The sequence below is a fragment of the Camelus ferus genome, chromosome 28 (genome assembly GCF_009834535.1).
Source record: "Camelus ferus isolate YT-003-E chromosome 28, BCGSAC_Cfer_1.0, whole genome shotgun sequence".
Taxonomy (NCBI): domain Eukaryota; kingdom Metazoa; phylum Chordata; class Mammalia; order Artiodactyla; family Camelidae; genus Camelus; species Camelus ferus.
The window spans coordinates 6664377-6678251 of NC_045723.1; the positions used below are offsets into that span (position 1 = coordinate 6664377).

Genomic DNA, 13875 nt, shown 5'->3' on the forward strand with positions numbered 1-13875 from the left:
CGTTCAGCGCTGGTTCTGCGGTGATCAGGTCCCAGAGGGAGCTGCATCCTGAGCAGGGAAAGCGGCGCCACCGAGCCCCTTCCCAGGAAACGACACTCAGCGCCTCGGCCTGAAGGCGCTGTAGTTCTGAACTGTGTCTGTGAGCACCTGCGCTTTGTCTTGATTTATTCTGTGCATCCTTGAGCAACATATGTCCTATGGCACCTACTTCTACACTTAGGAAAGGTTTCACAGGAAATCTCTACTTTCGAATAGTGGGGGAAACCAGTGTTTAGAAAAGGCCCACTTGTTCCTTCCTTCCTGTCTTTTTAATCAATTAAAAATAAGAATGTCATTTTCTCATTCAACTCCGAAGGCTTCCTCCTACTTGGGAGTTAATTTTTATTTGGTTAAAATATACATAACACAAAGTTGACCATTTTAATCATTTTTAAGTGTACAATTCAGTGGCAGTAAGAACACTTACAATGTTGTACAACCATCACCAGCATCCATCTCCAGAACTTCATCATCCCACAAAGAAACTCTCTATCCATTAAACAGTAACTTCCAGCTCCTCTTCCTCTCAGCCCCAGTAACCGTCATTCTACTTTCCGACTATGAAATTTGACTCTTCTAGGAATACGATTCTCATGAGTGGAATCATACAGTACTTGTCTTTCTGTGTCTGCCTTACTTCACTTAGCATATTTTCAAAATTCATCCATGATGTAGCATGTGTCAGAGTTTCTTTCCTTTTTAAGACTGAGAAGTATTCCATTGTATGTAGATGCCACATCCTGTTCATCCAGTCACCTGCTGGGTTGTTTCCACCTTCTGGCTCTTGTGAATAATTCTATTGTGGGTATGAGTGGACCAGAATCTGCTTGAATCCCTGCTTTCAGTGCTTTTGAGCATAAATCTAGGAGTGGAATTGCTGGATCATAATGTTAATTTTATGTTTAACTTTTTCAGGAAATTTATCCAAACTTCTAAAAATACTGTTTTATTCCTATGTTGCTTAAGGTCATCCAGGAATTTACAACCTCCCTTGTACACCATTTTTTCTTGCACGATGTGGGTTTTCTTTCCTAAGGATATTCTTAAAAGTTCCCTCAACAAGGGCCTGAAAAGAAACTCTGGTTTTTATCTGAAAATGCCCGTAAAGAACACAGAAAATAGTTTTGCTGTGTCTAGACTGATTTTTCAGGATGTTCTCTGGCGCAGGAAGAGTGGCATCTACTTTGCTGGCTCCCGCTGCTGCTCAGTCAGCTGTTACTGTCACTTCTTTGAAGATCATGTTTTCCCCATTCTGGGTACTTTTGAGAACGTATGTGTTTGGGTATTCTTTCCGTTTAGCACTGTGTACCACACAGGTGCGGGTGCTTTACCTTGATTCAGTCACGCTTCTTCAGTCTGATGACGTGTTGCCAGTGCTGGAAAAATTTCAGTCTCTGAATGTCACCCTCCCTCCCTGTTTCGTTCTCTTGGTTTTCTGTCACTGATTATCAAACCTTTCATTTTCTGTGTCCTTCTTTATAGTTTCCTGTTACTCAGTGCTGTATTGTGCATTTTTACCAATCTTCCAGTTTATAAAACAACTTTTTTCTGCTGCTTAACTCATCTGCTGAATTTCTAATTTTAACCATCATGTCTCATTTCTGTAAGTTCTATTTAGCTTCCTTCCAAATCTGGTTATTCCTGGCAATCTCATTCTTTCATCATATTCTTATACTCTTATTTCTTTAAACATATTAGACATTTCAGAATACAAAATAAGTACTGGGTCATTCCAGAATCTATAAACTTTGCAAGTTTAATACGGCAGTTTGAAGGTTTTCATTGACACTTGCTCATGGTGGCTTTCAGTTTCCATATTTGTGGGGACAATGCACTTGACTGTGAATTACAGTCCTTAGACTTATCTATGGGGCTCCTTAAAGGCCTGGCTTGAAGGTGATATCCTCTAAAGAGAATGCACATTTTCTTCTTCTTTTGGCTACTGGAGATTTCCAACCAACAGTGCCAGTTTTAGATCCAAAACTGTATAAAGGAGCTTCTGATAAGAAATTCCCAGAGAAAGACATTTCCCAGTCAGGTAAGTAGATATTCCTACTTACTCTTTTCAGAATGATCTGGAAGTTCATCCTTTAAAGATTCTGGCTTGGAGGGGGTTGGCCTTAGTCAGGGACCTTTGACCTTCTACTCTGAGCTCATAGGTAAAAACCCAGACTCTCGGCCTCGTCTATGCTACTTGATTCCAAATTAATGGAGAACCAGTGAGCTACAGAGAGGTGGCTTCTTTATGAATTTTCATCCTTCATAGAGATGCTACTGTTTTGACACTTCTACTAATTTCATTTTCCTTTATAAATGCTTAAATTATGAAGGGCCAGAAGATAAAGTATTTCAATCTCCCACCTTTTAAGAACCATTTAGCCGGTCACTATTTGGTTTTTTGGTTAATTCCCACTTGTAAAAGTAGTTAATCAGTGGTATTTCTTTATAAAAGTGTGACAAGGGTTTCCACCCGGCTGGGGAGAAACTTGTTTCCACGTTAGCATTATAATAATCGCTCAGAAATCACTAGAGCATCAAATTTCTGTGCTTTTTAAGACGAGTTCCTGGGGCAAACTCTTACGCCTGTAACATCTGACGGAAGGTACACTGAATCCATAACTGGAGGATAATGCCAAAAAACTGAGTCCAAACATTATATGAATACTTTAATGCAAAATGCGGAACACGTAAAATTAGCAAAGCTTCATTTAAATTAAAACTCCATTTAACTAAAGATGGTTAACCCCAAGAATTGTACAGTAGTTGAGTTCTGCTCTGTAACGCCGGCCCTAATGCGGCCCGGCGAGGGCCGCACCGCTGGCTGCCTGCTTCCTCCACTGCTCTCTGGGCCCTACGGGGCGGGGGAGAGGGTGCTCGGATGCAAAACAAAACGCCATCCAGATAACTGCGCGGTGATCCCTAATAGTTATTAACCCATTTGACTAAGCTGTCCAACCAAACAGCTGGGGAATAACTGCAGATGTTGCTCCAGAGCTGATGAGAGGTTTTGTTTTTACAGCTGGGTAGAAGCTCTGCCCTCGGGGAGAAGTCACAGTTTAAGGATGCATGTTCTGTAAATAGTTACTACATATACACATTTAGTGTCTGTAAACACTAGAAATATACATTAGACAGAGTACCCTTACCAGGTGGGTACAGTTTAAAAAAGAAGATGAGGTAACATGAATCTCAAAGTCCACAGGAATCCTGCCTGGAGAGTTTGAACAGCTGCCAGTAATTCGCTTCCAATGTGCAGGGTTAAGGCGTCTCCGGGGCCCTCAGGGTTTGCCAAAACCGGATTCACTGGCTTTCAGCATAGCAACCGCATCTTTCACTGCGTGGTAGATAACGTTCTTCACCTAGAAGAATGAGAGAAAACATGGTCAGTTTACCACTAAATCTAAAGTCGGTCACTAAGAATAAACTTTTCCCCTACCAATTTTATGACCATGATCTCGGATTTTAAAACTCCAAATTCAGTATGAAATGTTAATAATATTTTAAAGGCCTCCAGGCTCCTTTAGGCTAGTAGCACATACACATTTAAAACCCATGCCTCCTTTGAGGAACTTAAAGCTCGTTTCCTCCCTTCCTCAGGCTCTGATCTCACATGGCCCTGCCTCCACGGGAGAGCAGGAGAAGCGAGTCCCAGGATACAGTTCTATTTTTCAGAGGTTATCTATTTCCCTAGTTTTTCAAACATGGAATTATATGTTATATAACTCACTACTGAAAGCCCCTAAAAAACCCACCCTTTCAGGCCCACTTTGGATCACAGAGATTCTGTTCTGCTCTACCCAAGGCTGAGAACACTCCAGCATGAAAGGTCTTTGTTCAAGACCCCTGTCTGACAGCTGAGCCAGAATCAAAAGTCAGGCCTATTCATTTTCAATACTAAAGCCTTTCTTTTGGGGCACAGCCCCTTACAGAGTCTAAACAGTATCAAACTGAAATGAGATTTCCTTTGGGTTCATTCCTTCTTTGCCTAAGTAGACAGAACTAGACACAAAGCCAGTTCATCAAGTCACCGTACTGAGTGTGATGTGGCCAAGTTTGCTGATTATTCGTATAAGGTCGGTAACGGGCCATGAAGCCGGAGTCAGAGAAGGCCGGGAATCAGCGCTATTCTTACCTGTAATTTATCTTCATGATTTGTATGAGTCTGTGACAGATAGCGGAATTCCTGAGTGAGCCAGAAGCAGTGTTTAACATGCTCTGGGGAAACAAAATCTTCAGCCACTTTGATACAGCTGTACAAGTTATGAACCTGGAGAACGACAAGCCACGTTAGGAACACGTGCAGAAGTCTGCAGTGTAAAGAGAATAAAGAATAAAGTAATGGTTCCTGCCTGATGTGGCGCTCCTGCTGGGATAAATACCACGTCTCCAAGAAACTGCACGATAGCCCAGCCTTGAACTCCATACTCTTGATGAAGACGCTTTCTCAGGGATCGGTCTAGATACCAGCTCTGATCATGAATGGGATCGTGGTCTGCGGGGTTTTCTTGACCTTGCTCTTCTGAGACCTAGAATACATTCAAAATATTATGAAACCGAGCAACATGCTGAGACCCAAGGGGGGCATTCTGCCCCCTGAACAGTGTGGCAGTCGGTAACGTCAGGCCTTCTTCAACCTGCGCCCCTGCTGACAGAAAGGGACAACGAGTGCCCCAAGACGTTAACTGAATGAATCGAGAGATGGCTGAAAGAAAACGTGGCTTCTCTTCTGTCATTTCCTATAAACCACGACTGGCAGTCTGCATATTTTTTTGTAAATCCTGTGTTTGGACAATATTTTGGCCTTGACTTCTGAATGTAAGTAGTTAAGCTCCTTAGAAACAGGCTTGGCGTACTGCAGTTCTGAAAAACCTGTGTCCACTTAATAATCCCAAAGATGACTGTAGATTAATCTTGTTTATTCTAGACCCGGTATCCGTCAGCAGACTCAGGGTGACACTATCAAAGGAACAATATGGTGACCAGCAGGTTTTCCGGAAGAGTCAAATTATCCTTAGTCAGAAACATCTTGATTCAAACCAATGCTGGTTATGGACCCAGTTGGTACCAGGCAGCAGGCGAGGTGTGTTCACATTTATTCCTCGTGAACAACCACAGAGACCAGCCACCGATATCTGGGCGGCCGTCAGCAGCCCCAGTAGGAAACAGGCTGAAAACTGAATACACCCATCTTTCCTGCTGCCTACAACCTCCAAGCAGAACCCCTGCCAAACAACCTGCTAACTACTGGAAACCTGGAACCTTCCAACCCAGCATCCCTTTCCCATGGCCCTTCACAAGCTCAAGGCCACAGTAGGGCGAGACATCTTCCTGACCTCCCACTAAGTGAGGGAGGACAAACCAACAGGGACTCACTCAGAACACAGCCATCAAGGGCGAAGGACTGACACGCACTTCTGAAGTGCACAGAGTTTCATAGCAATAAAAACAGATACTGCGTGAAGATCAGAGGAACTACCTTGAAGGTAGAGCACAGAAATCTCCAAATGCTCTAAAACATAAAACACAGACGTAGGAAAGACAAGCCCCCCTATTCTCAGAGGTGTGAGCCTGATCACCTAGAGACGGCCGCCCCCTGGCAGGCAGCTGCGGCCTGGCCAATCTGACACGCCCAGATTCGGCCTCCGGAGCTGGGATTACCCCCCGCTAACCCAGCGGGTCCTCAGCACACAGTCTCCTCTAATACTGCTATTCTGCATGCCTCTTGCCACACGCCAGGGGGTAAGGAGCACACCTTTTTAAGAAATTCTCGTATCTTCTCTGTGTCCTTAGCAGCGTATATGTGCCAGAGGGCTCCTGGCTTCTCTTTTCCTTCAATAAATCGCTTTATTGTGAGCTCATCAGAATCTCCATCTTGGATGGTTTTAAGGACTTCTAGAACAAGAGGAAAAGCAAGTATCAGACCACAAGCTCCAGCTCAGAGAGTAAGCCCCACTTTGTGCTCAGCACCCTACCTTCTTCTTGGTCACCCTGTCCTTTGGGAATTCCCACATAGACCATGACATTAGCTGCATCAGATACATCTAAGTGAAGATTTGTTGTTCCGTATTTCCGATCTTCTGGAGTAATTAATCCTGCAAACAGAAAATGCCTTATATTTACTGAGACACCAAAGCTGACACAGTCTTCCCCACTCCCAGGGATACTTGATCACAAAATTTAGAAGTTGCCTTTCTAAGCATGTAAAAGTAATAGAACAATATTTAATATTAAATTATTTTATTCTTTCAACTTTGATTTCAGATAATCTCTTATTAAATAATTAAAAATAAAAACCCAACTCCTACTACTAGACTTCTGTTTCTGGTGATAGGCGAAGTAGGTCCCTCCTGCTGAGAACAACTAAAAATCCTGGATGAAATTATTGAAAAGAAATTTTTAATAAGTCAATATGCTGGCAAGAAAAGAAATATTTAGAAGCCGAAACTAGAAAGCAGGACTCGGGAATGGCAGAGTGGACCACTGGGGCTGGGATTTGCCAAAGGTGTTTGCTCAACCAGGTGAGCTCGAGCTTCAGTTGTCACAGCCTAGGAGGGCTCTGGGGCAAGACGTCGGCCCAGGGTCCACGTAAGATGGAGAGTCTAACAGAAACCCCCGCCCCCGCCCCCGCTGCGTACACATAAAGCCAGGACCGCAAATGACCATGTAGTCAGTATAAGAAGGAACCCTGTCCAGTGCGCTCTGTGGTCCCCTCAAATGTGAAAGAGAAGAGGTGAGCCAGAGCACGAGGCCCACACCGGCGCTCATGGTCCGAGCGCTCACCTCCTACCCCAGCAGAAGGCTCCACTGGCTCCGCGTTCAACCAAGGCTCACCACGCCCACCCTGACATGAGGATGCGGCTTCCAGACCGGGCCGCGCAGGGGAGCCAGGCATGGGGCGGGCAAGCGGAGGCTGTCTCCTAACCCGCCAGGCCCTGAAGCAGCCCTGTCCTGTCCGGAGGCCAAGGGACGGCTTTCTGGCTTGCGGGGGCCTGTGGCTGTCAGAGCAGCTACACACAGGAGGGGGCGCCTCACAATTTCAACCTGGGGCCCCGGCCCTCGAGCCCTGCTGTGCTTTCCTTTCTTTCCCATTTGCTGAAATAATCAGCCCTAGGAGTAGGTGAAGCCTTAAATGTTGGGTGAAATCACAGGATATATGAGATTTTCTTTAAAATGCTGAAGGAAAAATATAAAGAGAGGAAATAATGAAACAATTACAGAAAAACTGGATGGCTGTTGTAACTAGGTAATGAGTATATAGGAAGTCACTGTACTAGACTCTTAAGTTTTCAGTGCATTTGGAAAGTATTTTTATAATAAAAAGTAAAAAAGTAAAATTTGAGAAGAAAAAAGCAAGTAACGTGATAGAAGGCAAATGAATGAAATGAACAATTACTGATGACGGACCAGGTGAAGCTCCAAAAGTCTGATTCTGTTTATATAAAGCTCAAATCCGGGGGAAACACTGCAAAAATATTCTGCAGGAATATAAATATATACAGTAGAATTACAAATGGAAGGAAACGATAAACACAAACTTCAGGATGTTGGTTACCACTGGGGCAGAAGGAAGGAGAGAGAGCTGAGGGGAGGCAGGGAGGTGAACAGGTCGCAGAGCCTCGGCAGAAGCTGCTTGCTGGTTTGGCCAGTGCCAAACTGAGTACAAAAGAGTTGTGCAAAACAAAGGAAACGACACCTACCCAGCCGTCAGCCCAAAGTCCATCCAACCCCAGCTACGGGTGACTGCACACTGATAAAACCAGCCTCTACACTGAGGCAGCCTGAACACAGATGGACCCAAAAACAATGGTCCCAGGGAAAGGATTCCCAGAAAATAGAAAATCCTGTAAACAAAACACACCACAGACTTTTATGAAAAGAACATAAGCTGACACAGTAGGGGCTGCTGGGTGACAGTGTGCAGGGGCTGGAGGTTGGCTCCAGCCTGGAAACCAGGGGACCCGAGTCCTAGTCCCAGACCTGCCACTAGATGCTCCCTGGAGACCCTGATCAGGTCAAGGTCCCTTCTAATCCCCTCCAGTCCTGGTTCCCATCTGTAAAACCAGTTGGTGCTGCTGGAGCTGGACAGAGGTTAACCCCCTGATATTTCCAAAGAACCTTTTCACTCTACTCTATTTGACTGAGGAGTCACAGCTCAGTCACTCAACTTTCGAAAAATGACCGCTCTGTAATGTTTATAATAAGGTGTAAGGTGTTTGAAGACGAACACATTTTCATTATTTTCAGCCCCTAACTGCTTCCTCTGAATGGAACCACTATGTCACAAGTATCATAGAGTAACACTGCCATCTACTAGCGTCTGGGGGGGAAATCTGTCAAGTTGTTTACACCAAGCAGACTGTTTATTCTGAAAACCTCTCAGATAACCACTTCTGCCCCAACAGTGTCTGGAGAACATGGCAAAGATTGCAGAAGATTCTGTTCTTCCCCTTCCAGTCTGAGAGACAGGAGTTGGGATAATTATGGGAGGAAGGAGTAAATCAAAGGACTACAATTCAGCACTTTTCAATGCTAACTTTAACTTAAGCAACTAACTACTACCCACCAACAGAGAGCAGAGCACTTAAGTGTAACAGATGCTAAAGCAGCTGGAATGCTAGCAGACTGACCTAAATGTCCAGCAACATTAAAAATAATGAATAAAATTACATCCATTCAATGATGCACCAAGCAACCATTAAAACGATCATACTAAAAACCAGTAAGCAATATGTAAAGATTTTACAGTGTCATATTAAGTGTAGAAAAGAAAAATTTTAAATGGCATGTGCCCTACAACTAGGAAAGGAACACGAGCCAATGAATGAGAGGAAATATGCAAAAATGAAGACGACTGCTGTGGCTGAGGGTTAGGACTACAGACATTTTCCAACTCCCCCCCACAAAAATCAATGTTTCAAACATTTTAACTTGTTTTATTTCTGTGACAATTTTTCCAAGTTAGCCGTTTCTTCCTTACCATAAGCATTATACATCTTGGGACCCAGATCTGGCCTGACAAAGTAGTTTGGCAGCCTCGAGGCCAAGTTCAGTTTGCCATCCCTCCTTGTGTACTCAGGCAGTGGAATATTGGCCATCAGATCATCAAACCTAGGACAAGAGAACCATGAATTTGCAAAATAAGTGTGTGTTTCTCATACACTGTGGTGTTTGTTTCGTTCCTTCCACACCAAAAGGAACAAAAACATCTGTGCATGTTGTAGATGCAGTCAGCTATCATTAACAGTATTAGGGTTAGAATTACAGTAGTTATGAACAAAGACATCTTCTTTCTCTCCTAGAGCACACATTTGTATCCAAATGATCTAGAATACTTCAGACAAAAGATCTGAACAATAAATTCCTGTAAGAAGTGGCACTCAGGGATATATTATTCATCAGTTATGAGGATTCTTTCCAAGGTTCAAGCTCAAATCAGGAAAATGGATCGAGCAATTGCACTGCCTTGCTGTCTAAAGGAATGACATGACTGCATCATCCTCGGTCCTAACACGTCTGATCTCACCGCTGCCTCCAGGCCAGCGCGCGCCGTCTGTCGGCCCTCCACTGGCAGAGCGCTACCATGGAAGCACGCGGTGTTTTCATTAGTCAGCCAGATCTGAAAGTCCGTAACCTCTTCATCTCACCACCTCACAAAGAATTTCTCCCTCAAGTCCAGGGCAGAGCCACCTCTGCCCTCCCCATACCCGTACCTGGAGGGCATCATGTCTCTAAAGTCTTCTCCTGGTGGCCAGTCCTTCAGTTTCAACACCATAGGCTCTTTTTCATTTTTCAAGCGGTCTGAAAGGTAACCGGAATTACTGGGTTGTTGCTTTTCACAACTAAGAAACAGACCAAAGTCAATGGCAAATTAGCACTACGATGCAAATTAAATTTATTTATCTCTATAAAATCTTCATAACCTGATATATTTAGTACACATGTATTATTTTTCTCTAATATTCACCTCCTGCTAAGTGCCAAGCATTTTATTTCTACAGCGCCAAGAAATCCATTCGCACCCAGGAAGCAGCAAGGGATAGCAAAATAAAGATGGCCAATGAGTCTGTATTGGAGCCCTGTCTTTTCCAGATGCTTATTAAACTGCCACTTATTCTTTGAGATTTCGGCCACTACTCCCTTTTGTCTACAGATGGTGTTCTGACAGACCCAGTCTCCTCTTATACAGTGTCCTAGAAGAAGTGAGCAGCTCCCTAACTAACACACAGCAATGCACTTTAATAATCAAAGGCCACAGATGTTTAGAAAATCCAGTTTTCTGGGGCCAGCATGAAATATAAATGACTTATTTTGCTCAGAGAGACTGAAGCTACCTGATGTTTTGTCCAGGGACTGGGGAGAGGGCCTCCCAGTCCCCATGCCCCCCCCCCCGCCACTTCCCCACCTTCTGCCTGATGTGTGCAGGGTTTAGTCAGAACTATTTTCCTGCAAAAAAGACAATTACCCGTTGCAGATAATGCCAAGGAACCAAGAACCAAAGAACTCCAACTGAAAAAGATACACTGGTAGTTAGGATTAACGGCAGTGACAACTATTATTTCACATCTTAACCGTGTTCCAGTCTCTGCTAAAGTGTTCTAGCCATTTAGTCCTTACAACTAAATCCAACATCCCAGTGAGATCTAGCACTATTTAATATTCCTATTTCGGGCAAGGAAATGGACAGATGCGTGAGGCCATCCAGCTATTAAGCAGCATTGGCTTTGGGCTCCCCTCCCGCGGGCACAAGTGGAAGCACAGCATTTCTGTCACAGAATTAAAACGGGGACCCAGGTTTGACTTCAAACCCTATATTCTAGAGGACTAACATTTGTATCTATCGCAAAACCTAGTTTAAACAGGTGTGCGCTCCAGGGGACCATGCACAGGGAAACACAGGGTGCCAGCGGCATTTCAGTGTGGGCGGTGCACTGAGGATCTGGGCAGCAGAACCATCACTGTGGAAAGGTGAGCTGTGGGGGACTCTGGGCTGCCCTCACCGTCTGCAGGCAGGAGAGAGTATGAGCCCAGAAAAATTAAATTACAAGCTCACGTCCATGTCAAGTACACAGCAAGAGTCAGGACTGCAACCCAGACCTAACTGGAAGGCACGGTGGTAGCTGCGCCCCGAGCCCCCTTCAAGGACCTGCTGCCCAGACACAGCTTCGGGGTCCTGCCCTTCCCGGGGCACTAGCACCTAGAGACCTGGGAGGTAGGGGATAAAGGCCCTGGCTTTCCCCACCGCAGCCCCATCTGAGACAATGCGGGGCAAGGCTTGCCCCAAACTCCCTCCCAGACTGGCTGAGGCTTCATTGAGTCTGCACTGAGCTGACGCCCTTTCCTCCCCTCCCTGCTTCCTCCTCCTCCGTCTGACAGATGTTGACCCCCATCTTACATCCATGTGTGGAAACCCCATCACTCCCTATTTAAGAGTTGGCTATATAACTTTGTATAAAGTTTGATGGTTTGGGCCACAACATGTAAGTGGGTGACAGGAAATAAGGAAGCAGGTGATTACGAGGTGAAAGCATGTCTTATAAGAATGAAAATGATAACCGAGCAAACTCGAGTTACCGAAAGTCTAAAGAATGATGGCAGCATGGTGACAGGTGCCTGTGCTGAGGGGCTTCTTGGAAACAGCTTGCTGCCTGGCCAGTCCACAGAAAGGGCCAAACCTCAGCACCAGACACACACGCCTCCTTCCTACCACAATCCCCCAGCCCAGGTGAGGCAGGCGGTGAGCAAGGTAACTTGTGTTAAAGGGATACACACTCCCCAGCTCCTTCAGGTCTACGTATCTTGTTAAACAATAATTACAATTTAAAAAAAATCAAAAGGTTATGTAAAACCACCAGCCTGAGTCACAAGCCTTGGCTCTGGGCTCCCCTCCCAGGGGCACAAGTGGAAGTACAGCATTTCTGTCACAGGACAGACATGGAGCCACCTGAAGAAGAGGTGGCCAAAACCTCACCTCTCCAAGGGACTACAAAGTGAATTTGCCTCAGTTCAAAAGCACAAACTTTGTAAAAAGAAAAGGGAGGAGGATAAGACACTATTATAGACTCCAGAGTCACAGGAAATGCTGTTGTTGTCCCTGAAGGGCCTGACTCCTGCAACTCCTGTGTCCCCTCCTTTCACATCCTCAACTCCCTTAGAAGGCCTTTAACACATACTTGGAACATCTTCAAATCCATCCCAGAAGTCGCCTACTGTGGCTCCGGTGATGATTTCATTGGTTCTGCAATTTACTAGGTCAACTTCCTGATTTCCAAACTCTTTCCTGAAGGATTCGGGTTTCCAGAGTTCCGTGTTCAATTTATGATGCACTCCTGACACCATCACTGGCTAAGAGAAGAGAATGAAGACTTTAGATTGAACTCCCCCAGCTTGGTCCCCACACCCGCAGCAGCCCCTCCTCAGACAGTTGCTGCTTTGTTCCTCTGTGCCTGATCCTCAGTCTCAGATCCCAAAGTGACAGACAGCTCAGGCCTCGGAGCTCCCACAACATTTCTTGTCTTCACCACTCATCGGCTACACACCCCCTGCTCTCAAACGACATTAGTGAGTTTCTAAGATCAAGGATCACACCTTCTGCCTCAGTTCCCATCACTCACGGAATTCCAACGCCAAGGCTCAGGGGCCAAGCAAGGGATGTGAAGGAGACAAAGTCAGGGGAAGTGCTCTGTCCAAAGAGGACATTGCCACTGGACCCTAGTCTGTTGTTACCAGGCAGGAATACGGCCCTGCGGTTGCCAAGTCTTTCGGTTATCCACGACAAGCCAGAAATCCTGACCTGTAGGCAAAACAGCCTAGCTAAAATATTGGCAACTAGTTCAATCCTTAGAAAACATTATGTAATCCAAATAAAAATGCTAATGGACTGCATTCAGTCTGTTGTCATCATGAGCAAATCTTGTTAGAACACAGGACTGAAAAAAATGTTTTCTTTGGTTAAATACATACATTTTTGTATTTGGCAATTCCCCACGTCCTGGCCTTGGCCAAGAGCAAAGTGTTCCTTTAGTGAGGACTCTGTCTGGTCCTACGGTACTCCATGGCGCAGGACCACCCAGAATTGCCTTCGGCACAACATTCTAACTCATGGAAGAGGGACACCTGATTTTTCTCCTATTTTGTCTAATCCCCAAAACTCATCGGCCCTAGTTATACCCCCACTTCTCCTACTGAGGTTTACCACACAAGACTCACTGAGCCCACAACGCGCTCATCAAGAATCCAAGGATGACTGCTTGGAAGCAATCAAAACCTTATTGGAAAATATAGCTCAGGAATGTCTGCTGTAAAAAACAAGACTCACAGCCACACTCTTCTCTAACTATATTCACCCTAAACAATAAAGTACAAAAAAATGAGATAAAGTATAAAGTATACACTACTTATTGGGGCGGGGGGCGGTATGCGGGATGGGTTGTCAGAAGTCTGGCTGAGGCTCCGAGGAGGGGGTCTGACGCGGGCTGGGCTGGGGAGCGAGGCCCCTCCTACCTGCCCCTGTTTCCAGCACTCCCTAAACACATTCCAGTTGCTCTTGTTGTTGGGATCCTGCAGGCACAGCAGCCGATTGTCACACAGCCAGTAGTGAGGAGTGTCAAAGCCCAGAATGCTGGGCTTGATGGTCAGCCCTTGAGGCCTCTTAGATAAATCAGAGCAAGTCTTATTTTGCACCAGAGAGGCAAAGATGTCATCAAGGATTTTTGGTGTATTCTTGAGTCCATTTTCTGTCTGAATTTGAAAAAGAATACAAGTCTTAAATACGTCACTCCCAACCATCAAAACAAAAACCCATTCTCATAACGGTAGGCTGAATATACATTACAATCC

General features: G+C 45.1%; 1 protein-coding gene across 2 annotated transcripts in view; it reads right to left on the reverse strand.

Moving 5' to 3' along the window:
• Window positions 1-2690: 2690 nt before the first annotated feature.
• The window catches only part of KDM3A (lysine demethylase 3A), a 47721-nt gene continuing 36536 nt past the window's right edge, over window positions 2691-13875 (reverse strand). For both annotated transcript variants that reach the window (XM_032469786.1, XM_032469785.1), the window contains exons 18-26: window positions 13540-13776; window positions 12210-12381; window positions 9750-9837; window positions 9017-9147; window positions 6012-6131; window positions 5792-5931; window positions 4389-4565; window positions 4172-4306; window positions 2691-3398 (exon numbers count right to left, since the gene is read on the reverse strand). In XM_032469786.1, the coding sequence (XP_032325677.1) occupies window positions 3318-3398; window positions 4172-4306; window positions 4389-4565; window positions 5792-5931; window positions 6012-6131; window positions 9017-9147; window positions 9750-9837; window positions 12210-12381; window positions 13540-13776 (1281 nt within the window). In that variant the 3' untranslated portion in view covers window positions 2691-3317. The remainder of the gene's footprint in view (window positions 3399-4171; window positions 4307-4388; window positions 4566-5791; window positions 5932-6011; window positions 6132-9016; window positions 9148-9749; window positions 9838-12209; window positions 12382-13539; window positions 13777-13875) is intronic.